The sequence below is a fragment of the Myotis myotis genome, unplaced genomic scaffold, assembly GCF_014108235.1.
Source record: "Myotis myotis isolate mMyoMyo1 unplaced genomic scaffold, mMyoMyo1.p scaffold_m19_p_14, whole genome shotgun sequence".
In the NCBI taxonomy this organism is placed as follows: domain Eukaryota; kingdom Metazoa; phylum Chordata; class Mammalia; order Chiroptera; family Vespertilionidae; genus Myotis; species Myotis myotis.
The window spans coordinates 6,026,390-6,051,894 of NW_023416318.1; the positions used below are offsets into that span (position 1 = coordinate 6,026,390).

The 25,505-nt window shown below is 40.3% G+C and overlaps 1 protein-coding gene across 2 annotated transcripts in view; it reads right to left on the bottom strand.

Moving 5' to 3' along the window:
- CTNNA2 (catenin alpha 2) overlaps positions 1–25,505 on the bottom strand; it is a 1,123,259-nt gene that overhangs the window by 876,570 nt on the left and 221,184 nt on the right. For both annotated transcript variants that reach the window (XM_036333987.1, XM_036333986.1), the window contains exon 3: positions 11,526–11,721. In XM_036333987.1, coding sequence (XP_036189880.1) covers positions 11,526–11,721 — 196 coding nt within the window. The remainder of the gene's footprint in view (positions 1–11,525; positions 11,722–25,505) is intronic.

Here is a 25,505-nt window from a genome sequence, read left to right on the forward strand (position 1 = left end):
AAAGAGCGATAGAAACATCAATGATGAGAGAGAATCATTGATATGCTGCCTCCTGCACGCCCCCTACTGGGTCAAGCCTTCAATCTGGGAATGTGCCCTGACCGGAATCAAGCCATGACCTTCTGATTCACAGGTTGATGCTCAACCCCTGAGCCACAATGGCTGGGCTTCCTTTTTGTTTTTTTTATCCATGAGAACACAAGAATAGATATACAGTATCAGGCACTGAGCCCAGGTTTAAAAAGAGGTCATTCATCCCCTGCCTTTCCTATCTGACCTTTTCTCCCTATTTTAACTGGAAATCTGTTTTCAGCTTCCAATGGGTAAGACATCTGCTTAACCTTGAAGTGATGGGGTGGCATCTCCACAGTGTATTGGAAGATCTGACTTTTACGTTGCCTATATGTCACTCCAGAAGGCCGGTCCTCTGGGACCTTATATAAGCATGTGCTTAACAAGATTCAACTTGGTTTAGAAGCTTTTGCCTTGCCCCATTTATTTGGTTCACCAAAGAAGCCTGCTTCCCATCTAGAAGCCTCAGCCTCCGTTTCCGTGGGGCCTGCTGCTGATGAAGGAGGCCTGGCCCTCATCAAATTGCCTGCATGTATCCTAATTAGGAATGCATCCACAAATCAGCATCGTCTTGCACAATCTTATCCTGTTGTTATTCAAGATGTTTATGTCAAATGCATTTTTGATTGAATTACAGGCTTAGCTACTAGAAAGAAAATGCTTGCTAACCAGGTTTCTTTATCTTTATGTGGGAATGTAGACTATTTCCTTTTTTATATATATATTTTTTTTTTATTGATTTTTTACAGAGAGGAAGGGAGAGAGATAGAGAGTTAGAAACATCGATGAGAGAGAAACATCGATCAGCTGCCTCCTGCACATCTCCCACCGGGGATATGCCCGCAACCCAGGTACATGCCCTTGACCGGAATCGAACCCGGGACACTTCAGTCCGCAGGCCGATGCTCTATCCACTGAGTCAAACCGGTTTCGGCTAGACTATTTCCTTTTATGCATGGTTAAGGTCAGATGTTTCATTTAAGGAATTTCCCTTCAAAAGAAAGTGAATTTCAAATGAAATGGAGATGGTGTAGTGATCCACCTGAAAGATTTCATATTTTCATAACAAAGGTCTTTTTTAAAATATAATTTTTATTGATTTCAGAGAGGAACAGAGTGGGAGAGAAAGATAGAAACATCAATGATGAGAGAATCATTGGCTGTCTCCTCACACCCCACACTAGGGATCGAGCCTACAACCCTGGAATTGAACTGTGATCTCCTGGTTCACAGGTTGTCGCTCAACCACTGAGCCATGCTGGCTGGGCATGATAACAAGTTCTATAAAACTTTACATTTTTAACTGGTCTGTTAGACAGCATATGAGACCAATTTGTTACCCAGTTGTATGTAACAAATACAACAGCAACGATGATAACAATAAAGGCAAAGGCCACCAGGCTTTAGAGCAGCGGTTCTCAACCTGTGGGTCGCGACCCCTTTGGCGGTTGAACGACCCTTTTACAGGGGTCGCCTAAGACCATCCTGCATATCAGATATTTACATTACAATTCATAACAGTAGCAACATTACAGTTATGAAGTAGCAACAAAAATAATTTTATGGTTGGGTCACAACATGAGGAACTGTATTTAAAGGGCCAGAAGGTTGAGAACCACTGCTTTAGAGCCTGCAGTATGCTAGGCTTTACATGCCAAACACTTTACATACATCCTGTTGCCTCCTCTGCACAGCAGTCCTGAAATCCTATGCATGCGTACCCCACTTAGCTCATGCAAACACTGCTGCAGAGGGAATAGATAGCCGGCTCAAGTCCCAGAGCCCATGCAGCATGACAATCACAGAGATGAGATTTAAACCGGGTCCACAGCAAAGCTGCGGCCACCAGCCCCAATGCCCTCCCCGGGTGGGTAAGCACAGCACAGCAGGCCTGGCCCGGCTGTGTATATGCATTAGCCACTTTCCTGCTCCTCTCTGGTCTCTGGCCTTCCTTTCCTTTCTTCTTCTCCTTGGATTTCTATTTTCTTTCTTCCTGTGTTTTGTGTACCCTTGAAAACTTCTTTAAATCTTTTCTGTGAAAGGCAGGAATGGTTTCACTTAGGCTGACAACTCTGGACCTCAATAAAGAACTTCAAAGGAAACGGTCCTGAGTTGGCAATCTTCTAAAACAGAGTTCTCATTGGATTCATACAGAAGTACGATCTACCACTCTTTGCAAGTCAGTTGAAGAATAAGAATAGTTCAGCATCTGCAGTATTTGTTCTGTCATTTTTACTGAACACATCACAGAAAGTTGTTTTTTTTTTACTATTATGCTTGCCTCTATTAACAATGTGTTAATATTGGAACATTAATTGTGTCAGGTGTACATTAGTAATGTCAGGTATTAATAATAGACTACACTGAGAACTTTCTGTGCTATCTTTGCAAATTTTCTATAAATCTAAAATTATTCTAAAATAAAAAGTTTATTTTATAAATGGGATGGGTTTAGGTAATTTTGTGTAGACATCAATAAATACATAGGATGCCGAAACCGGTTTGGCTCAATGGATAGAGCGTCGGCCTGCGGACTGAAAGGTCCCAGGTTTGATTCTGGTCAAGGGCATGTACCTTGGTTGCGGGCACATCCCCAATAGGAGATGTGCAGAAGGCGGCTGATCGATGTTTCTCTCTCATCGATGTTTCTAACTCTCTATCTCTCTCCCTTCCTCTCTGTAAAAAATCAATAAAATATATTTTAAAAAAATAAAATAAAATAAATAAATACATAGGATGAAGTTTACTGGATTATATGATAATTCAGTGTTTAGTTTTATTTAAAGAGGGCCAAACTGTCTTTCAAAACAGATGTATCATTTTATATTTGAATGAAGGAGGATTTCTGTCATTCCACATCCTTGCTAACATTTGGTATTGTCAATATGAGGAATTTTATTGATTTTAGGAGTTATATAGTGAAATATCATTGTTTAATTTCCATTTCCATAATGATAAATGATGTTGAACTTTTTCTCATATCCTTATTGGCCATCTGTATATCTTCTTTGGAAACAGGTCTGTCCAGGTATTTGCCCATATGTGAATTGTTTGTTCCTTTCATTATTGTTGATTTTTTAAGAGTTCTTTATAGACAAGCAATTTTCACCAGAAATATTTTCACCAAGCCTATGTCTTGTCTGTACTCTTCCACAGAATATTTTTTTTTAAATTAATATTAGGCTCTACATCAATTTATTCTTTCACGTATCATGCCTTTGGTCATACCATTTTTTGAATACTCACCTGAGGATATATTTATTGATTTGAGAGAGAGGGGGAGAGAGAAATATCAATGTGAGAGAGAAACACTGATAGGCTGCCCCCTGAACGTTCCCTAAAAAGGGATGGAACCCACAATCTAGATATGTGTCTTCACTGGGAATGGAACCCATACCTCTTTTCTTTCTTTTGGAGACAATGCTCCAACCAACTGAGCAACCCAGCCAGGGAGGTCATCCCACTTTTAAGTCACACTTCTATAGCTTGAAATCAGCACTCTGCTTAATTTTTTACTTATGAATTGCCTGTCTCAACTCAAAATACAGTAGTCCTATAGTTAGGGAGTGTCTGTTTTCTTTATTCTATATTCCCGGCACCCAAAATAGTGCTTGTGCACAGTAAATACTCAATAAATAGATAATGAATGACCCAATTAATACACATAAACATTTTCAGCATCAATAATGTTTTATGTTAAATATGGATAATAATTCTTCAAATGACTAACAGAATGTTGAGAGAATATATGCAAAATGTCTTACAAATGAAGTGGCCACCAATAAATGGGAGCTATTGTGATTCTTGCTTAAAGACTAAAGAGAGGGGGTCAGATGAAAGAATAATCTGCCATAATCTCCCAACATGTTGCAACAAGGGCCACACAAAGGGCTCCAGGTTGACATAGGGCAGCGACTTCCAACCTTTGTGCTGCAAGAATTGTTAAAACAGGCAATACATGAGTCTTTAGTCAGGAGCACTGACCTCTTGTCCCTTGGATTGTCAAATAAAAAAAATGACAATATCCAACACAACAATAGCCATCCAGTGTGAACGAGTCAAAACTATACCTATTTCTTTTTGTCAGATCGGCAAAAAATGTAATAGAATTTTTTGGTGTGCTGTAGATGAAGAAGGTTGAAAATCACTGACATATGGTATTCCTGGGCCCTCAACTAGTTCAAACTTTGGCATACAAATATATTTTATTTAGTCAAACATACAACAGTTAAAAGTACTGCAGATGTTAAAATCATCTCCAATGGAAAAAAGACAAACTAAAGATGATAAATCTAAAGATATAAATTAACTCAGATTATTAGTGATTCTCAATCTTGGGAGGCATAAGATTTATTTGGGGTACTCTCTAGAAATAAAGATTCCAGTGTTACCGTGCCATACTGAATCCAGGTTTAGGCTAAACACAGAAATTTGAATTTTTATGGTCGTCTCCCATCCTCACCCAGGTGTTTCTGAACCAGACAGTTTGCAAACTTCTCTGAGAAATGCTCAGAAAAAAGCCTCTATAAGAAGGGCAGGAGGAACCATGGGAGGGACAGTGAGCAGGAGCATGTGGACAGAGCGAGGCATCACCAGGTCCATGGCTCAGCTGTACTCTGAAACACTCGCCAGTCTAACTTTAAGGTCTGTCCTTGCTTGAACTAATAAATGTGCACTTTATTAAATTACTTAAAATATTATTAAAAACGAATGGGTCTAGACCAGCTGTGGGCAAACTACGGCCTGTGGGCCGGATCCGGCCCGTTTGAAATGAATAAAACTATTGAAAAAAAAGACCGTACCCTTTTATGTAATGATGTTTACTTTGAATTTATGTTAGTTCACACAAACACTCCATCCACGCTTTTGTTCTGGCCCTCCGGTCCAGTTTAAGAACCCATTGTGGCCCTCAAGTCAAAAAGTTTGCCCACCCCTGGTCTAGACTCAGCAAAGTCCAGGCTCAAAGAAGGGAGACCCATAAAGAAATACGAGTTCTCTTTCCCTCTGTAACCTAGGATTGCCTCCCAAGTCCTCCTTTTCTGTCCTAGAATGTTCTCCTTCCCTTAACGTGCGCCCCTTCAGTGGAGACCTGCTCACCAAAGAGGGGTGAAACCTCACCCCACGACCAGTAGGATTCCACCTCAAATCACAGTTACATATCACCCGTACAAGGACAGTCAGTCCACAGCACAGCACAGAAAAGGATGTCCAGTATCTCCAGGAGAGGCAAGCATTCAGGATGGGAAGAGTGGAATAATGTAGGGGATACTTGAGAAACAGGACAAGCAGAGGAGGTGGAGAATCCTTTCAGCACCCTCACCGCTCCTCCTTAGAGAGGCTTTCCCCTGGGGGAAGTGCTGCAGGAGAGAGGGCTCTCCCCTCCTCCTCCTCCTCCCACTCTAAGAGGGATGCGGGACTGTGCCAGTAGAAGCTTCTTGGACAGGGCATGGCCTCTGATCAGATCTCAGCTGGGGAGTTCACACAACTGACACTGACTGGAGTTCCTGTTGGAGCAGCTCATTCCACCAACACCACCTCCCACCACTAAAGTGGGCAGGGAGGGAGGAGGCCACCAGGTCATCAGGAGGCAAAGGTTTAATCTCTTATCAGAGATGTGAGAACACTTCTCTCTCCCTCTATTTATTCTCAGTCCTGTTGTGTCTGTCTCTGCCCACTGGTCCTCAGTTACTCAATAAATAGTGATTGCGTAAAGAGATAACAATAATAGAACTAGCTGATATCACTATTTCACTCCATTGTGAGATTGTATCAAAACAAAGAAAAGTCTAAATGAGCAGTGAATGGTTTGACCAGATCTTTGATTGAGGAAATGGTTCCACCAAGAAGCTACCTCATTTATCTGTCCTTCCTTGTCACTTTGCTCCAGGAGATTCCTCTGAAAGGAGGGTTAGGCCCATGTACCTTCCTGTCTACATCCTGGACTGGCACATCTCGGTAGCGGGGCCATGTCTTAACTGTTTTGATGAAACACTATTATGACTAAACAATTAAACACTGTGTACCAGATGGAGAGCGGGCAATCAGAGAAGGTTGGTGACTGAAGATAGGAAACCCCAGCAACTGTTCCATTGCTTCAGAAATAGCACGTGGGGCCATAAGAATGAGATGGCATAAAACCAAATGCTATTGCATCCTGTTACATCATTAAATGAATCCGCTAATTGGATAAACACGAAGAACAGTGCCTGTCTTTCAAAGGACAGCTTTTGGATCCACTTCTAATCTCAGAAGATTCATAAAGACAGTATGTGAGCATCCCATTGCTGGCAGACGCTGTTACACACCAAATAAACCAATTAAATAAAAAATTCTTGGACAATAAAGCCTGTTATAAACTGCCTTTTTTTTAGCTGCACCCAAGGAAGGCATAACAGTCAGTAGTATTCAATAAATAAAGTGCTTTAGAAATATATGTGAGACACACACACACACACAGATGCCAATACCAGACAAGAAAACATAAAAAAATGCAATAGTGGTCAAATATCAGATATTCCTTGGTCCATTAAAATGACCTCCTGTTTTGTTCAAAATAATTGAGAAAAGTCCATCCAATCTGCTGTGGTTATCGTGTTTTCTATAAACCCACCGTTGGGTAATCTTTCCTCCCTACCAGTTTTCTAGATAAAATATGTCCCATCTGCCTACATCACCTCATGCCACCCACCTGAGCTTTCTCCCGCTGTATCTACAACTGCTCTCTGCAGTGGTTCCCTCCCTTGATCTATGCTCTGATAGTTCTGATTTGAGTTAACAAAATAAGTAAGTAAGCAAGCAAGCAAGCAAACAATCATATGCTTTGCTTGTCCTTACTGTTCACTTATTATTCTTCTATTTCTCTCCTCCCATCTGTGACAATCTTCTGAGTCATGTATTGAGTGCTGCTCACTATGCCAGCCATTGAACCAGGCTTCAGTGATACACAAAATAATTATAACACGCGGTTCCTCATTTGAATCCCACCGCCTGCAGGGGCAACAGAAATACTTGCAGTATATAGCGCAGTGATAACCAAAGAAGGGTACGGTACCTTTTACTGTGTGCATCCTATCTGTCACTATCTACTCTGTTCTTTCAGCATCTACCTTCTTTCTATGTAGCTATTGTCTCTGCAGCTTTCTGAAAATGTACCTTTTAAATATAATTAATGACACTTTCCTAGCAAAATCCAAGGCGTTTTCTCATTATTCATCCCCCAAGCTCTCAGAGGAATTTAACATAATTACAATACATTCTAGAGTCGATCACCGTCTCCTTTACACATATTCCCTTCAATTTCAGCACTTGGTACGCTTGGCTCTCTGGTCACATTCCAGGCTATGTCTTCCCTATCTAATTAATTTCTATTCTACCTTCTCATCTTTTTTGGCCTTTCCTCCAAAAACAAAAGCCACATCCCTCTATTCTTCTCTCTCTCTTTATTGGCAAGCACTCAAAGAAAGCTGTCTCTGAAAGCTTCATTTATCAACTACAGAGACTTCCAAATTTCTGTTTCCCCAAAGTTCTATCCCCTAGCTTTAACCATCTGCTAGGCAGTTCCCCTCATTCATCAATGTTTAAAATCAAGCTGATCCTCTCTTCCCACCCCTGTCACCTCTTAAAATACCCCAATTAAGTTGTCCAGGGCCAAAATCACACAATAAAGGTTGACTAGCCTCTTCCCTTCAACAAGTGGCACTTCTTTTATTCCTTTCTGCAGTGCCTGCAATATCGAGTTTCTTATTTCTGTTCCCATTGCCACTACCCTAATCCTAGATCTTCGAAGTATCTTGTTCTGTTTTTCTCTCTGCAATATTAAAATAACACCCAAACAATGTCTGAGTCCAACCTTTCTCTGAATTGGCCAAGTTTCAATGACGTTGCCAAATTAACCTTTCTAAAATATTACTTTAATGGATGGAAGCCAACCAGCTAACTTCCTTCCTTCCTTCCTTCCTTCCTTCCTTCCTTCCTTCCTTCCTTCCTTCCTTCCTTCTTTCTTATTCTTGTTCCTGAACTTTTTCCAACCTGGTCCCTTCAATCATCTTACCATATTAATAACCATGTTTGAATATGAAACTTCTCACTAAATCAGGGCTTCTCTAGCCATTCCCCAATTATCAATGTCATTCTTATCTCTTTAATTTAAAAATCAGGTTGCTTAAACCTGAAATGCATACCCCACTATCCTTCACAAATTTTTAATCAGTGTTCAGATTAAACATTGCTTTCTTTGTGCTAATTCCAGCTGTATGTCTTTCTTTTCCAACAACTTGAATTTTAAATTTCGCTATAGACTTGGCTCCCTAGTATATAGGTAACACATGTTCTCTGAGTGCCCACAGAATATTAGGCATCATAAGACAACATCTAGCATTACAGAATATCATCTTAATACAGAATATCAAGTTGTTTCTTCTACATAAGTATCCTACATAAATACTTGTTTGTTCCTAGGTAGCCTACAAGCACACAAACCTTATACAATGACTACCTGCTATCAATTTCCTAATGTGAAATACTAGTTGACCAACATGGATTGATAAGTCATCCAAGTGAGGCTGATAGGCAGGGAGTGGATTAGTCCATTTCTTCTTAAATTTCCTGTAAAATGGAGTAACCTAGAGATCTTTTAAAACCTTGATGGCTGGGTCCCACCCCAGAGTTTCTGACCTAAATGATAAAGGTTGAGACCTGGACAGGAAGCAGTTGAAACACTTCCCAGGTGAGTCTAATATGCACTAAAGTCTGAGAACCTCTAGTTTAATCCATAATTCAGAGTGCGTTTTCAACCCAGAGATATCTTGCTGGTAAATATTAAAAAGGTTTTGGCATTCCCTATCCCAAGCTTTCCTTGGCCCAGCATTTCGACATTAAGACCTGAATGGAATAATTCCCTTTGCATTCCTATTTAGGAGCTTTTCTACGGATGGTTCACTGGCTGCACAACTATTCAGTTGTAGGTTTCTAGGATCACTTACAACTACTATCAACTTTACGCCACACTGAGCTATGCAACCTCTTTCTGGGAGACTAGTGGATGCTGATTCAGCTCTCCATCACCCTGAGAGCCCGGATTACTCATTAATATGGGGAGCACTATTGCCATATGGAGTACAAGTTAGTCACTAAATTATAATTTTTTCCCATTGATTTTTAGAGGGAGTGAAAGGGAAGGGGAAGCAGGGAGGAGAGAGAGAGAGAGAGAGAGAGAGAGAGAGAGAGAGAGAGAGAGAGAGAGAGAGAGAGAAAGTAACATCAATATGAAAAGACAAATCTATTGGTTGCCTCCTACACATGTTCCTGCATATGCTCAACTGGGGGCCAGGGAATGAATCTGCAACGCAGGTACATGCCCTTGACTGGAATCTAACCTGTGACCCTCTGGTGCGCAGTCTGAAACTCCAACCACTGAGCCATGCCAGCAAGGGTGAAAGTCCACTCTCTTGAGCGTGGGATGGTTTCACTGTGTACAAATGTGTCAAAACTTATCAAACTATACACTTCAAATGTGTGCAATTTATTATGTCAGTCCATACACAACACCCCCTCCCTCCAAAAAAGAAAGAAAAAACATTATGAAGGCTACAGATTCATTAAAACAAACAGGTATCCATCTGTAATTCAGAAGGAATACCAGTTTTGAATAGCTCTTGAAAACTTGTAAGGTTACACATTGCTGAAAAACATATGCACAAATATACTCCATCTGCCCTGGATAAAATATGCAAATTTTAACATTTCAAATTAAAATAACATTTACATTAGTGTAATATAAATGAAATTAACTTCTAGGGGAAATAAGGTGGCCACATGCAGAGAAGGTCATTGTTGGTTTGGAAGGAGGGTTAGTATTTCGAGGGATGAAATATACAGTTCTGAATTTTAAAATTGGTAGGTTTATAAGAAGGAAGGGAAAATAACTTTCATTCATCTATACCTTCATTCATTCAACAAATATTTATTGAAGTTTTATGATTATTAAGCATTGCAAACCACTGACCAGTAAAAGACACATGGTATGGTCTCTATATTTACTAATCTATACTTTGGCAAAGAAGAAAGTTATCAGTAAAGTTAGCCCACAATTATTAAACTATCCTGCGGAAATTGACCATGTAAAGAGCCATGCCGGAAAGGGTTCCCTGGGAAGGTGTACTCTGAGCTGAGATATGCAGAAAGAGTCGCCTTCAACTGTGTGAAAGGAAACAGCATGTATAAAGGCCCCAAGGCAGCTGAAACATAGTCCTTTTGATGAACTAAAACAGGAATTGATCCATTTAAGAGGTATTTAGTAGTTAAAATCTATGAGACTTCATAACTAATTGTATTTGGAAAGAGGGAGAAATGACAAGTATAACACCAAGATTTCTGCAATGTGCCACTGGGTACATAGGTGTGGCATTCACCACGGTAAACAATGCAGGAGGGAGGCCAAGCTAGGGAGGTGATTTCTGGATGCCTTAGAATTCTCAACTAAAGATGCCACATAGATAAATGCTTTGAGAAAGTAGCCTAGGGACCAGTGGTTGCCGGGAGTTAGGGGGAGAGAGCCAGGGAGAGTTTTGCTTAATAGGAATAGAGTTTCAGTGCTGCAAGATGAAAAAGTTCTGGGGATTGGTTACTCAACGATGGGACTATAATTTACACTACTGAAGTGGACACTTAAAAACAGGTAAGCCATACAGTTTATTTTGTGTATCTTATAACACCTAAAAACTTTTTAACATGGTGAATAAATAGCATTTTAGCTAACTAGTTAGCTATGTAATTGATCAATCCATCGATAACCAATTAGCTACATTTTTGAGGAAAGCTGTGACCTGAAAATAGCAATTTTGGAGTCATACAAGCAACAATAATTTATTACAGGACTTTATTCCTTTCCTCCTTATAATACTGGCGTTTGTTGACTCTATTAGCATGAGGTCTCCTTATCCTTTTCTCCCTAAAGACTGAGCAGAGCTCAGAGGCTTGGCTCAGTAGTTGAGAGATGAACCAGGAGGTCAAGGTTCAATTCCTGGTCTGGACACACACCCCAGTTGCAGGCTTGGTCCCCGGTGTGGAGAATGCAGGAGGTGGCCCATCAGTGATTCTCTCTCATTACTGAGGTTTTTATCTCTCTCTCTCTTTCCCTTCCTCTCTGAAATCAATAAAAAAATATTAAAAAAAAAAGACTGAGCTGACACAGAGTTTGTTTTCATCTATTGAGAGAAAACAACTGAAGACTTTGAAGCCACAGCAGCTTTGGAGTGTACCTGTGCTGTTCTGCCACAGCAAAAACACCTCCATTTGTCTATGGAGCTAATTCTATCAAATGTTTAAAAAGACAAGTGAGATAGAGAGGGGGGAAATAAGATGACTCCTTTGAACAAATATGCAATGATTCCAGAGAACACTCCGTGGTTTACACATTCACGCACACCCCTCTTGAACAGTATTCTCCTGCCTACCTTGCTTGCGCACATCTTCCACAGCAGCGATCAGTTCTTCTTTGAGGTCCTGACTCTCCTTAGCGATCTGTTCCCCCTTTTCCAGGAAGTTCTGAGTGGCTTGCTCTACAGAGGCAGCCAGGACGTGGGCTTTCTTTGACCTCCCTTTCTTTTTACCTGATGGGCCTTTGTTGCTGGTGTTCACAAGGGTCGTCACCTTAAATACAAAAGAAAAGCTGAAAGAGGCCTCTGCAAAACTGTCTAGAAATAACATCACCTCATCACTCTAAAATATCCTCTGATGATTAGATTGCGAATGCATATTCCACAGCTTCAACTGAAGGAAAAATGTGGAATTATATGGATTAACACATAAATAAACAGTCCTTTATTTCAAGCAGAAAAATGAGACCATGTGAGTTAAGTAGGAAGAGATTTGCCAGTAGCTCAAAGTTCTCAAAGTTTCCAGTTCCCTGGAGGTTGTGCTTTCACAGATTGGCAAATAGCATTTTTGTTGGAGTAACCAGCTTCAGGGAGGAAAGAAAATAAAACAAAACCTGGAATTGCCTCTGATCACTGACTTGGGAGAACCCGTACCCAGGCCTGGGCGGAAAGGCAGGGCAGAGGTGAATGAGCAGTTAATAAACACTGGGCCATCAATACCAGCACTTATGTGTCACCTATCAAGGACTTCTGAAGATCATCTCTTTTCCTTTTTTTATTGTTGACAGTATTAAAGATGTCCCCCAATCCCCCCACCTTCGCCCGTTCCACCCAGCCTCCCCAACCCCCAAGCCTTCACCGCATTGTTGTCTGTGTCCATGGGCTACACATATAATCATGTACTAGTATGTTCTTTGGCTAATCTCTTCCAGTTCCTACCTTCTCCCTCCCCTCTGAGATCTGTCTGAAGATTGTTTCTATTGCTAATCTCATCTTTTGCAAACAAAATGGTTAATTTAATCTGAGGGGATTGAATGATTCCATCTAAACATTTGGTTAACCAGCTAAAACTGTCAGAATTGAAATCAGATTTGCATTATCACTCCTCTTCTAAGAACCATAATCTGGAAACATATTTCAACCGCCAGACTTCTTTCAGTACTACATCTAGAGCTATTTAATCTGCTAACAAAGCTTTTAATATCTTTTAATCAAGTTATCTCCTGTAGAATTCCGGACCTTTATTCTCTCCCATGGAGAAGTTTGGGAGGAAAGTGAATGCAATGGTTCCTCATTCTATTCAGCAAGAGTTGCTCGTCATCATTCCCCCTGCATTTTTTATCAGTTTTATAAGCATGTGGTTTATTTTCCTTGATATTTGTCCTGCTTAGCAGACAGATTTTATTGGAGGTTATCAAAAAAGCTAGTCCATAGAAAAGTTCTAAATGTTGTAGTTTCTGCGGTTACTCCAAATCCAAGAGCAAGCCAAGTAATTATTAGCCAAAATCACAATTAATGTCCAGTCAATTTATGGGGCATGAGATCACATCAGAGGAAGAAACATAGTGAATAAATGTGAACTAAGATGATGAATACAGGTAGAACCAATACTTAAGAAGTGGTTGATACAGAGTCTGGAGTCTTCGTAGTCAGCTTTTGATTGCTAATTAGATGCAGTGAATTGAAGGACTCTATAAGGACATTTAAGTACAATTACTACACACACAAAGAGAACTGTAAGGTCACTGCGAATAAGAGTGTCAGATAATGGTAGTGAGCTGTCAAATGCATATGCAGTCAGTAAGTAACACTTTATAGACTTTTCAGTCCCACCCATAAAGAGGAAACCATCAGAAGAAAGGCAGCCTGTGGAAAAGTCGCTTTTCTGGGGTGCAAGACTGTTCTCAGCAGTGAGGGTTTACTCTAGCACAGGCACACAGCACTCTTCCAAGAGCTTCAACTACCCAAACTGCCAACACCTGGAAACATACACCCTCTGAGGAAGCACAGCAAACAGCTCAACACTCTTTTCTTAAATAGAGTTTTTAAATAGTTTTCTTTTAATTGAATATATTTGACATACAACATTGTCTAAATTTAAGATGTACAATGGGTGAATTTGAAATATTTATGTATTGTAATACAGTTGCTGCTGTAGTGATGTTGAGCACCTCTACCACATTCCATAATTACAGTATACAGCTGTTGTCTACATTCATCATACTGTGCATTAGGAAATATTCCCATTCTCACTGATAACTGATTTATGCTCATTTTATACATAATCCTAAGAAGTTTGGGGATCTACGTTTTTAGTCTTCTCAAACTAGAAAAAATATAAATTGGGGAGGGAGTTGTTAACTGTAGGCATGCTGACTGTTTTAAGGAGTAGAAGCTGATAGCAAATCTACGAAAATACTTAGTGACTGTACCGTGAGTTCATTTTTGTAAAGGCAAACGGAATTCAATTCTGTAACCTCATGTTACATTACTGTACTAAGCACTGTTTAGGTAATGCACATAATCACAAGTCGATGTACAATGTCAGTTACATGGAAAAATAAACAAACATAAAACATTAACAGGCAGTTGCTCAGAAAAATGTGATTACTTTCAAATGAAACAAATCAATTCAATCTTCTTCTAGTAAAAGCTTTCATTTACTCATGGATGGAAGAATATGATGTATGAAAGGGAAATAAAGGGAAATGATGGGGCTCCATAAGTGTTCTTGCCCTAATCAGTTTAGGACAGTGGTTCTCAACCTTCTGGCCCTTTAAATACAGTTCCTCATGTTGTGACTCAATCATAAAATTATTTTCGTTGCTACTTCATAACTGTAATGTTGCTACTGTTATGAATCATAATGTAAATATCTGATATGCAGGATGGTCTTAGGTGATTCCTTTGAAAGGGTGGTTCGACCGCCAAAGGAGTCGCGACCCACAGGTTGAGAACCACTGGTTTAGGATAAAGAAATACCTGTGGACTCTCCTCATTGCTTATCAGTGTTTCGTTGGAAGACAAAGTCAACAACTTGCAGTAACCCTGCCTCCCCCATCGGAGGTTTTGCTTTCCATGGTTTCAGTTATCCACGGTCAACAAGTCCAAAAATAGTAAATGGGAAATTCCAGAAATAAACAATTCATCAGGTTAAATGAATGACTTTCTAGTAGCATGATGAAATCCCAGCTGCCCTGTTCTGTGCTGCAGGGATGTGAACCATCCCTCCGTCCAGCGTATCCACACCGTATATGCTCCCCACCCTCTGGTTACTGAGTAGCCCTCTGGGTTTATCAGATCAATGATATGGCAGTGCTTGTGTTCAAGTAATCCTTATTTTACTCAATGCACATTCACATGCATTATTCTATTTTATTATAGCTATAGACATTAATCTCTTATTGTGACTAATTTATATTCAACTTTATCACAGGTATGTCTGCAAAGGAAAAAACATGTCTATATAGGGTTTGGTACTATCCATTGGGGGTTTGGAACATATACTCCTTGAATAAAAGAGGACTTTTTATATGTAACAAAGAGAAAGAATACATAAATATTACAAAGGCAGGCACTATATAATGTCATTACTTATAGAGAATATGATTCTAGCAAGAAGATATAAAAGTATTAAAAGTTAAACAATTTGAACTACTATAAAAAGAAGAATGAGGTGGCTAACTACTAGATAAACAAGAAAAATCTAATAGATCGGCAGTAACCAATGAAAAATCTAGTTTTCAACATCATATTCACAATAACCATCCATTGATATTATCAGAGATAAACATAACACAAAATATAGAATATTCTATGCAGAAAATTATCAAAGAAATTTAAGGAGAAATATAGAAAACAATTTAAATAATAAAGAGCCATACCAATGACCTCTAAAGGTTACAGGCATCTTTGTGTAAGGTTAGACATTCAGACTAACACTAGGTCTTAGGTAGATGGTACGTAAAGATTTTTAAGTGTTTATCTCAATTTGTTAGTAGCCTTTTAACGTATTGCTATCCTGTTGAAATTCCTGCTTGGATGCTATATGCCTCTTCCTTTCACAAGCAGGCTCTCTTTCTAATCCCCACACCAACTTTCACCCAAGGCCTGAGTCATTCAAGAGCCACACACACTCCTTTCCACTCTAACAATTTGGGAGCACACCTTTTGTGCAGTAGGACAAAAAGAAAGGAAGGAAGAAGTTCCAGCAAAAGAGACAATGGGTAATAACGTTGAAATGGACATGATGTTTTCCAAGCCAGTAAGAAGACCAGTCCTACTTGAAAAGAAGGCTGTATATGAAAGCTATAGGAAGTAAGGCTAGATAGATGTGGTAGAACAAAACTTTGAAATTCTCTGAAAAAATATAGTATATGTAGGATTTGGTACTATCCAAGCTAAGGATTTTAGATTTTATTAGTCACTGCCAATTTTTTTTTAAAGAAAAGCCTTTATTAAAGTCCATTTTCTGACACAGCACTGGTAACTCTTACGCAGCCAGCTCTGGGCAGTGAACTTCCACTGGACAGAGAGGCCCTGTAGCCTCAGAGGCCAACCCCAGAACACTGCCACCCAGAGGCTGACCCACAAACTGACTCTTTGCTAAACACAAAATAAGGCAGTCTGGGAAACAAATGCGGCTTGCTTTAAAATAAGGACTGTGGTTTACAACACAGAGGAACAGTGTATCGCAGGGAAACTCAACACTCTCCTGAATACCTGGCAGGTCTAAGGCGAGCCACACTGAAGAATAGAAGAACCGAAGGACCTTCACTACTGCAATATTTTTTTTTCTTTTTTCACCTTTTAACTAAGAAACCAATTTTTTTCTTTTTTTTTCTTTTTTTTTTCTTTTCCTCTTCTTCTTTTTTTTTTTTCTTCTTTTTTCCATCACCTGATTTTACCCTTTTAATTACTACCTTCTTATTTTTAACCAGTATTATTACTGCTACCATTTTACCATTTTACCATTTTTTTTTAAAGTGCCATTTTATTTTCTCTTTATTTTATTTTGGGATTAGTGTTCTCCATTCTATTTTCATCGTTATATTATTGGTTGTTTCTAGTTTGCATTCATCTCCAGGGAGCTGTTGCTGGAATTTGTTGGGATTAATGGCTGTTCTATAGGAGTATTCTCCTCATATAAAAAAGTCTCTTCCCCTTCATTCTCTCTTTTCGCTCTTTTTTTTTCTTTTCCTTTCTTTTCTCGCTTTTACTTTCCCCCCTCCTTTTTCCCAATTTCATTTTTGCACTCCTTTTTTTGGTCCCTAATTTTCTTTTCTTTTTTCTCTTTTCTCTTTTTCTCTTCCTTCTTCCTTATCCCCTAATTCTCTTAATTCAGGTGGTCACCTTTATTTGGGGTTATTAATATCGTGAATATATTTGTGTATAGTGCCTGGTACGTGGTGCCTTGTTGTGTTGTATTTTGTGCCTTTAAATCAACACAGCAGATCCAAGCAACAGCAACCTCCTGAGCACCACACCCTCTGCTGAGGAACAGCAGCTGTACGTGAAACCTTGCCCCACCAGCCAGAAGAGCCACCACAGCTGTGAACAGCACCCACCAGAGGAGTTGCTGCCAACTGAAGAGCAGCTGCTACCGCAACCGCCCGAAGAGCAACCGCAGACCAAGAAGTCACTGCCACCAAGGGAGCAGCCACTGAACGACTCAACGTCTAGATATGTCAGTGAGATCAAACATGGGTAGACAAAGAAACCCCCAAAGGAAACAGAAGGAGGACTCTCCAGAAAAGCAGCTAAGTAATACAGAGGCATGCAACATGACAGAAAAAGAATTCAGAATAAGGGTCCTAGAGTGCATAAACCGGATGGAGGAAAAAATCGACAACCTCACAAGAAGCAAGAAGAAACAGATGAAAAAATCGATAACATATGGAAGAAGCTAGAAGAAACAGATGAAAAAATCAACAACTTAAGTAAGACCCAAGAAGAAATGAAGAGTGATATAGCTGCAATGAAAAACTCCATTGAAAGTATCAACAGTAGACTAGGAGAAGCGGAGGACCGAATTAGTGATTTAGAAGACAAGGAAGCAAAACACACCCAAAACGTACTGCAATTGGAGAAAAAAATGAAAAGACAGGAGGAGAGCCTAAGGGAGCTTTGGGACAACATGAAACGAAACAACATACGAATAATAGGGGTACCAGAACAACAGAAGGATGAACAAGCATTAGAAAACCTATTAGAAGAAATAATATCAGAAAACTTCCCTGAGGTGGGGAAGAAAAAAGTCACACAAGCCCAGAGAGTCCCAAACAAGGTGAACCCAAAAAGACCCACACCAAGACACATCATAATTACCATGGCAAATGTTCAGGACAAAGAGAGAATCTTACAGGCTGCAAGAGAGAGACAGAAAGTTACATACAAGGGATCTCCCATTAGATTGTCAAATGATTTCTCAACAGAAACACATCAGGCCAGAAAAGAATGGACGGAAATTTACAAAGTGATGCAAAGCAAAGGACTAAATCCAAGAATACTCTATCCAGCAAGGCCATCATTCAAACTTGAAGGGGAAATAAGAAGCTTCACAGACAAAAAAAGGCTAAGGGAGTTTATCACCACCAAGCCAGCAATGCAAGGAATGCTAAAGGGACTGGTATAAAAATAAGAAATAAAAAGCTCAGAAAGAAAACAGCCACACAAAAACAGAAATGCCTACAAACAAGTACCTTTCAATAATAACTTTAAACGTAAACGGACTAAATGCTCCAAACAAAAGACATCGAGTGGCTGAATGGATAAAAAAACATGACCCATACATCTGCTGTCTACAAGAAACCCACCTCATTAGAAGGGACTCACACAGACTGAAAGTGAAAGGATGGAAAAATATCTTTCAGGCAAATGGAAAGGAAAAGAAAGCTGGGGTAGCAATACTTATATTGGACAAAATAGACCTCAAAGTGAAGGCCATAACAAGAGATAAGGAAGGCCACTTCATAATACTAAAGGGATCAATACAACAAGAAGATATAACCCTGGTAAACATATATGCACCCAATGCAGGAGCACCCAAATTCATAAAAAAACTCCTGGAAGATATCAAAGGAGACATCGACAACAATACAATCATAGTAGGGGACTTTAATACACCACTGACAGCACTGGATAAGTCCTCTAGACAAATAATCAGCAAAGATACAGCAATCCTAAATGACTCACTAGATCAGATGGACTTAATAGACATCTTCAGAACACTTCACCCGAAAGCCAGGGAATATACATTCTACTCAAATGCTCATAGGACATATTCCAAAATAGACCATATATTGGGTCACAAGCAAAGTATCCCCAAATTCAAGAAAATTGAAATCATAAAAAGCGTCTTCGCAGACCACGACGGCATAATATTAGAAATAAACTACAATAAAAACAACCCAAAATACCCAAACACCTGGAAGCTGAATAGCATGCTATTAAATATTGATTGGGTTACCAATGAAATCAAAGAAGAAATTAAAAACATCCTGGAAACTAATGACAATGAAAACACAACAATCCAAAACCTATGGGACACAATGAAAGCAGTCCTGAGAGGGAAGTTTATAGCTCTACAGGCCTATCTCAACAAACAAGAAAAAATGGTAGTAAATCATCTAACTCTACAACTCAAAGAATTAGAAAGAGAGCAACAAGAAAACCCCAGAGTGAGCAGAAGGAAGGAGATAATAAAGATTAGAGCAGAAATAAATGACATAGAGACCAAAAAAACAATACAGAAAATCAATGAAACCAAGAGCTGGTTCTTTGAAAGGATAAACAAGATTGACAAACCTCGAGCCAGACTCACCAAGAAGCAAAGAGAGAGGACCCAAATAAACAAAATCAGAAACGATAGAGGCGAAATAACAACAGACCCCACAGAAATACAAATGATTGTTAAAAAATACTATGGACAGCTCTACTCCAACAAACTAGACAACCTGGAGGAAATGGACAAATTCCTAGAAAAATACAACATTGCAAAACTCAATCAGGAAGAATCTAAAAATCTCAACAGGCCAATAACTATGGAAGAAATTGAAGCAGTCATCAAAAAGCTTCCAGCAAACAAAAGCCCAGGACCAGACGGCTTCACAGGGGAGTTTTACCAAACATTCAAGGAAGAACTGAAACCTATCCTCCTCAGACTACTACAAAAAATTCAAGAGGAAGGAACACTTCCAAGCTCATTCTATGAAGCCAGCATCACCCTAATACCAAAACCAGGTAAAGACAACACAATGAAAGAGAATTACAGGCCAATATCCCTCATGAACATAGATGCCAAAATCCTCAACAAAATCTTAGCAAATCGGATCCAGCAGTACACCAGAAAGATCATACACCATGACCAAGTAGAATTTATCCCAGGGATGCAAGGATGGTACAATATCCGCAAATCAATAAACGTGATACATCACATAAACAAATTGAAAGAAAAAAACCACATGGTCATATCAATTGATGCAGAAAAAGCATTTGACAAAATTCAACACCCATTTTTGATAAAAGCTCTCAGCAAGGTGGGAGTAGAAGGATCATACCTCAACATAATAAAAGCCATATATGACAGGCCCACAGCCAACATCATACTCAATGGACAAAAACTAGCACCATTTCCCCTAAGAACAGGAACAAGACAGGGATGACCCCTTTCACCACTCCTGTTCAACATAGTACTGGAAGTGTTAGCCATTGCAATTCGGCAAGAAGAAGAAATAAAAGGCATCCAAATTGGAAAAGAGGAAGTAAAACTGTCCTTATTTGCAGACGACATGATATTATACATACAAAACCCTAGAGACTCCATCAAAAAGCTACTGGACTTAATAATGAATTTGGCAATGTAGCAGGATACAAAATTAACCCCAAGAAATCCGAGGCATTTCTATACACCAATAGTGAACTTTCAGAAAGAGAGATTATAAAAACAATCCCGTTTACCATCGCACCAAAAAAATTAAGCTACCTAGGAATAAACTTAACTAAAGAGGTAAAAGACCTCTACTCAGAAAACTACAGGACGTTGAAAAAAGATATAGAGGAAGACATAAACAGATGGAAGAACATACCGTGTTCATGGATTGGTAGAATCAACATCATTAAAATGTCCATACTACCCAAAGCAATCTATAAATTCAACGCACTTCCCATTAAAATACCAACGGCATACTTCAGAGATCTAGAACGAACTCTCCAAATTCATCTGGAATAAAAAAAGACCTCGAATAGCTGCAGCAATCCTGAAAAAGACCAAAGTAGGTGGGATCTCAATACCAGATATCAAGATGTATTACAAAGCCACTGTTCTCAAAACTGCCTGGTACTGGCACAAGAACAGGCATATAGATCAATGGAATAGAATAGAGAGCACAGAAATCGGCCCGAACCAATATGCTCAATTAATATTTGACAAAGGAGGCAAGAACATACAATGGAGCCAAGATAGTCTCTTCAATAAATGGTGCTGGGAAAATTGGACAGATATATGCAAGAAAATGAAACTAGACCACCAACTTACACCATACACAAAAATAAACTCAAAATGGATAAAGGACTTAAATGTACGACAGGAAACCATAAAAATTCTAGAAGAATCCAAAGGCAACAAAATCTCAGACATATGCCGAAGCAATTTCTTCACTGATACAGCTCCTAGGGCACTTGAAACGAAAGAGAAAATGAACAAATGGGACTACATCAAAATAAAAAGCTTCTGCACAGCAAAAGAAACCATCAACAAAACAACGAGAAAACCCACTGTGTGGGAAAACATATTTGCCAATGTCATATCTGATAAGGGCCTAATCTCCAAAATTTATAGGGAACTCATACAACTTAACAAAAGGAAGATAAACAATCCAATCAAAAAATGGGCAAAGGACCTAAATAGACACCTTTCAAAAGAGGACATTCAGAAAGCCAAGAGACATATGAAAACATGCTCAAAGTCACTAATCATCCGAGAGATGCAAATCAAAACAACAATGAGGTACCATCTCACACCTGTCAGACTGGCTATCATCAACAAATCAACAAACGACAAGTGCTGGAGAGGATGTGGAGAAAAAGGAACACTTGTGCACTGCTGGTGGGAATGCAGACTGGTGCAGCCACTATGGAAGACAGTATGGAGTTTCCTTAAAAAACTGAAAATGGAACTCCCATTTGACCCTGTGATCCCACTTCTAGGAATATATCCCAAGAAACCAGAAACACCAATCAGAAAGGATATATGCACCCCTATGTTCATAGCAGCACAATTCACCATAGCTAAGATCTGGAAACAGCCTAAGTGCCCATCAGTAGATGAATGGATTAGAAAACTGTGGTACATCTACACGATGGAATACTATGCTGCTCTAAAAAGGAAGGAACTCTTACCATTTGCAACGTCATGGATGGAACTGGAGAGCATTATGCTAAGTGAAATAAGCCAGTCAATGAAGGAAAAATACCACATGATCTCACTCATTCATGGATAATAGAGACCATTATAAACTTTTGAACAATAATAGATACAGAGGCAGAGCTGCCTCAAACAGAATGTCAAACTGCAGCAGGAAGGCTGGGGAGGGTTGCGGGGCAGGAGGTAGGGGGGTAAGAGATCAACTAAAGGACTTGTATGCATGCATAGAAGCATAACCAGTGGACATAAGACATTGGGGGATAGGGGAGGCTAGGGGACTGTCTAGGGTGGGGGGATAAAATGGACACATATGTAATACCCTTTGTAATACTTTAAGCAATAAAAAAAAATAAAATAAAATAAAGTCCATTTTCTTTTTCCATTCATTTCTCAACCCACTAAATTTTGCTTTTACCCCCCACACCTCCTATAGCAGAGCCTTCTTAAACTGATATCTCACTAAGGTACTTAATAAGTTGTCAAGATCAAATTAGTTTGATCTTATAACACTCTCCCACATTTAGTGCCATTGACTCAATTATCCTTCCTCCTAGAAATATCTCCTAGCTAATTCTCTTAGTAATAAACTTCCTTCTCCAAACGCTTATAGCCACAAAAGGACATTATCTACCATCAAACTTACTTTTCTCTGTACCCATTTGTATCTTGCTCCCTCCTATGCCAGGAAAGGCATTCTGATACCACTACCCCTTTAACTAATCTTCTGATCACCTCCTCCAGAACTGGGTTTCACTGGCTGTGCCAACTCCTCTTCTAATCTTGAAAATCCCCCTCTGTAGGCTCCTCAACCTCAGCTTAAAAGGATACTTGACTTCTTTCTAACTCCACTTCAAATATTTCTTCAATGTGTCTCCCTCTCATCAAAAAAGAGAAGTCATAGAGCTCATAGATAAGAGTATAAGTGGTCAAGGGACTGGGCCAGGGGTTCATAATGATGGTCCCTATGAACCTTGGCCAATGAAAGACCTCAGCAATAGCCAGAGGATAGGCACTTTGTTTTCCTATGTGGATGGTGTGATCTGAATATAAACCTGTGAGACACAGGCTGGTGTAGGCTGCTCATCAGTAAATGTCATTCTGGCACAAAAGTAGTAAGACAGTGTCTGATACAATTTAATTCTTTTATTTTTCTTGCAATGTGTGTTATTATAAGAAAACTTATCTGACCATGACTCTTCTACTTGATCAGTGCTCTGCTTCCAGGACAACAATAGGCATAGAATATGTATTTTTTCCAAAGCAATAAACAGTAGTGAGGGCAACGGGGAACTTTGTCTTGGCAGCTCTGTCACATCTGCCCAGAGCCAGCAATGGTATCATTGGTCTAAAATCACCCATATAGCAGTCAGTCAAAAGTGAGTTCTGGAGACATCATTGTCACCTGGGGCTTGTTAGAAATATAGACTCCCAGGCTCCACTCTAGACCTACTAAAAGAGAATCTGCATTTTACACAAGATTCCTAGATAATTTGTATGCACATTTTAATTTCAGAAGCTCTGAATTCTAGGACAGCAATCATCAGATTTTATCATGCCTAAGAACCACCTAGTGCCTCCTAGAAGGCAAATTTCCACATCTTACAGTGCTTCTGTTCAGGTAGGTCTGGATTAGGGTCTTTTGTACTCATCACACAGAATTCTATATAATAAAAGGGTAATAGGCAAACTGACCCTAACAGCAGAACCACTGGGAATGACTGGTCACTATGACACACACTGACCACCAGGGGGCAGACACTCAATGCAGGAACTGCACCCTGGTGGTCAGTGTGCTCCCACAGGGGGAGCTCTGCTCAGCCACAAGCCAGGCTGATGGCTGTCAGTACAGCGGTGGTGGTGGGAGCCTCTCCCGCCTCCTCAGCAGCGCTAAGGATGTCCAACTGCAGCTTAGGCCTGCTCCCTGCTGGCAAGTGGACATCCCCCGAGGGCTGCTGTGCTGCCAGAGGAATGTCTGACTGCCAGCTTGGGCCCGATCCCCTAGGGAGCGGGCCTAAACCAGCAGGTGGACATCCTCCAAGGGGTCCCAGACTGCAAGAGGGCATAGGTCGGGCTGAGGGACTCCCCCGAGTGCACAAATTTTTGTGCACCGGGCCTCTAGTTATATATATACGTATGTATATATGTGTGTGTGTGTGTATATATATATATATATATATATATATATATATATATATATATAGAGAGAGAGAGAGAGAGAGAGAGAGAGAGAGAGAAAGAGAGAGAGAGAGAGACATATAGATACATAGATATATAGATATATAGATATATGTGTATATACTAGTGGCCCAGCACAAAAATTCATGCATATTAAAAGGAAATTAATTAGAGGAAATATTTTAATATTGTTATTTGCCTTTCTCTATAATAGAAGTGTCAGATATAAAAGAAAATTAGTAAAATGTATATGAAAATCACCCTCCTGTCAGAGTCTGGGGCACGCCTTAGGACCCAAAGTCAAGTCCCTGCCCACCCCCACATGCTTAGAAATTGTAGGAGACCCAGACCCAGCCAGCCCCATTAGGCGAGACCCAGACCCGGCCAGCCCCACCCCATCAAGCCCCTCCGGGCGGGGGGCACAGCTTCAGGTCCCCAAGCCCGGTGCCAGGTTGGGGGGTGCAGCCTCAGGTTCCCCGTCAAGCCCCACTGGGCAGGGGGTGCAGCCTCAGGTCTCCCGGCGCAGCCTCAGATCCCCCAGCCTGGTGCCGGGGCAGGGGGCATGGCCTCAGGTCCCTTGTCAAGCCCCGCCAGGTGGGAGGTACAGCCAGAGGTCCCCCAGCCTGATGCCAGCCTGAGGTTCCCTGCTCCAGGCAGACACCATGAAGCCTCAGTTCCCCGGTGTTTGATGGTTACATGACGGCATCCCAACCAATCTCATATTATCCTATTATTAGATAGATACTAAAGGCCTGGTGCACGAAAATTCGTGAACTGGGGGGGTCCATCAGCTCAGCCTGCCCCCTCTCACAGTCTGGGAGCCCTCAGGGGATGTCCTACTGACAGCTTGGGCCTGGCCCCCCTAAGCCGCAGTCTGGCCTCCCTCTGCAGGAGCCGACCAGGCCATTCAGGGGAAGGCGCCGCCCCCATCACCCCGCTGCTGCTGCTGCCACTGCCAGCCGCTGTGGTTGCTGGCCTTCCTCGGCCCTTGCAGCCACCACAGCTGTCTGCTGTCCTCAGCCCTTGCAGCAGCTGTGGCTTTGTCCAGAAGGATGCCCAGAAGATGTCTGGTCTATCCGGTCTAATTAGCATATTACCCTTTTATTAATATATATATATATATATATATGTATATATATATATATATACACATATATAGATATATAGATATATAGATATATAGATATATATAGATATATTATAGACTTTACTTTCAGAAATAGCAGTTCAGTTCAAGGAAAAGAAAGAGACAGAGAAATCACTTCAACAAATAAACTCTTCCTCTTATTTTAGTAGCCAGAACTTGTTGGTGAATTGATCATCTGACTCTTGGCTGGAAGGCCACCTCTACTATTAAGAAATCACAAGGAATTTAGAAAAGGGAGAGCATAGAGATGAGAATGCTGAGAACAAAGCAATTACTTGATCTCCAGAAAATCAATGAAAGGAAACCAAGAGCC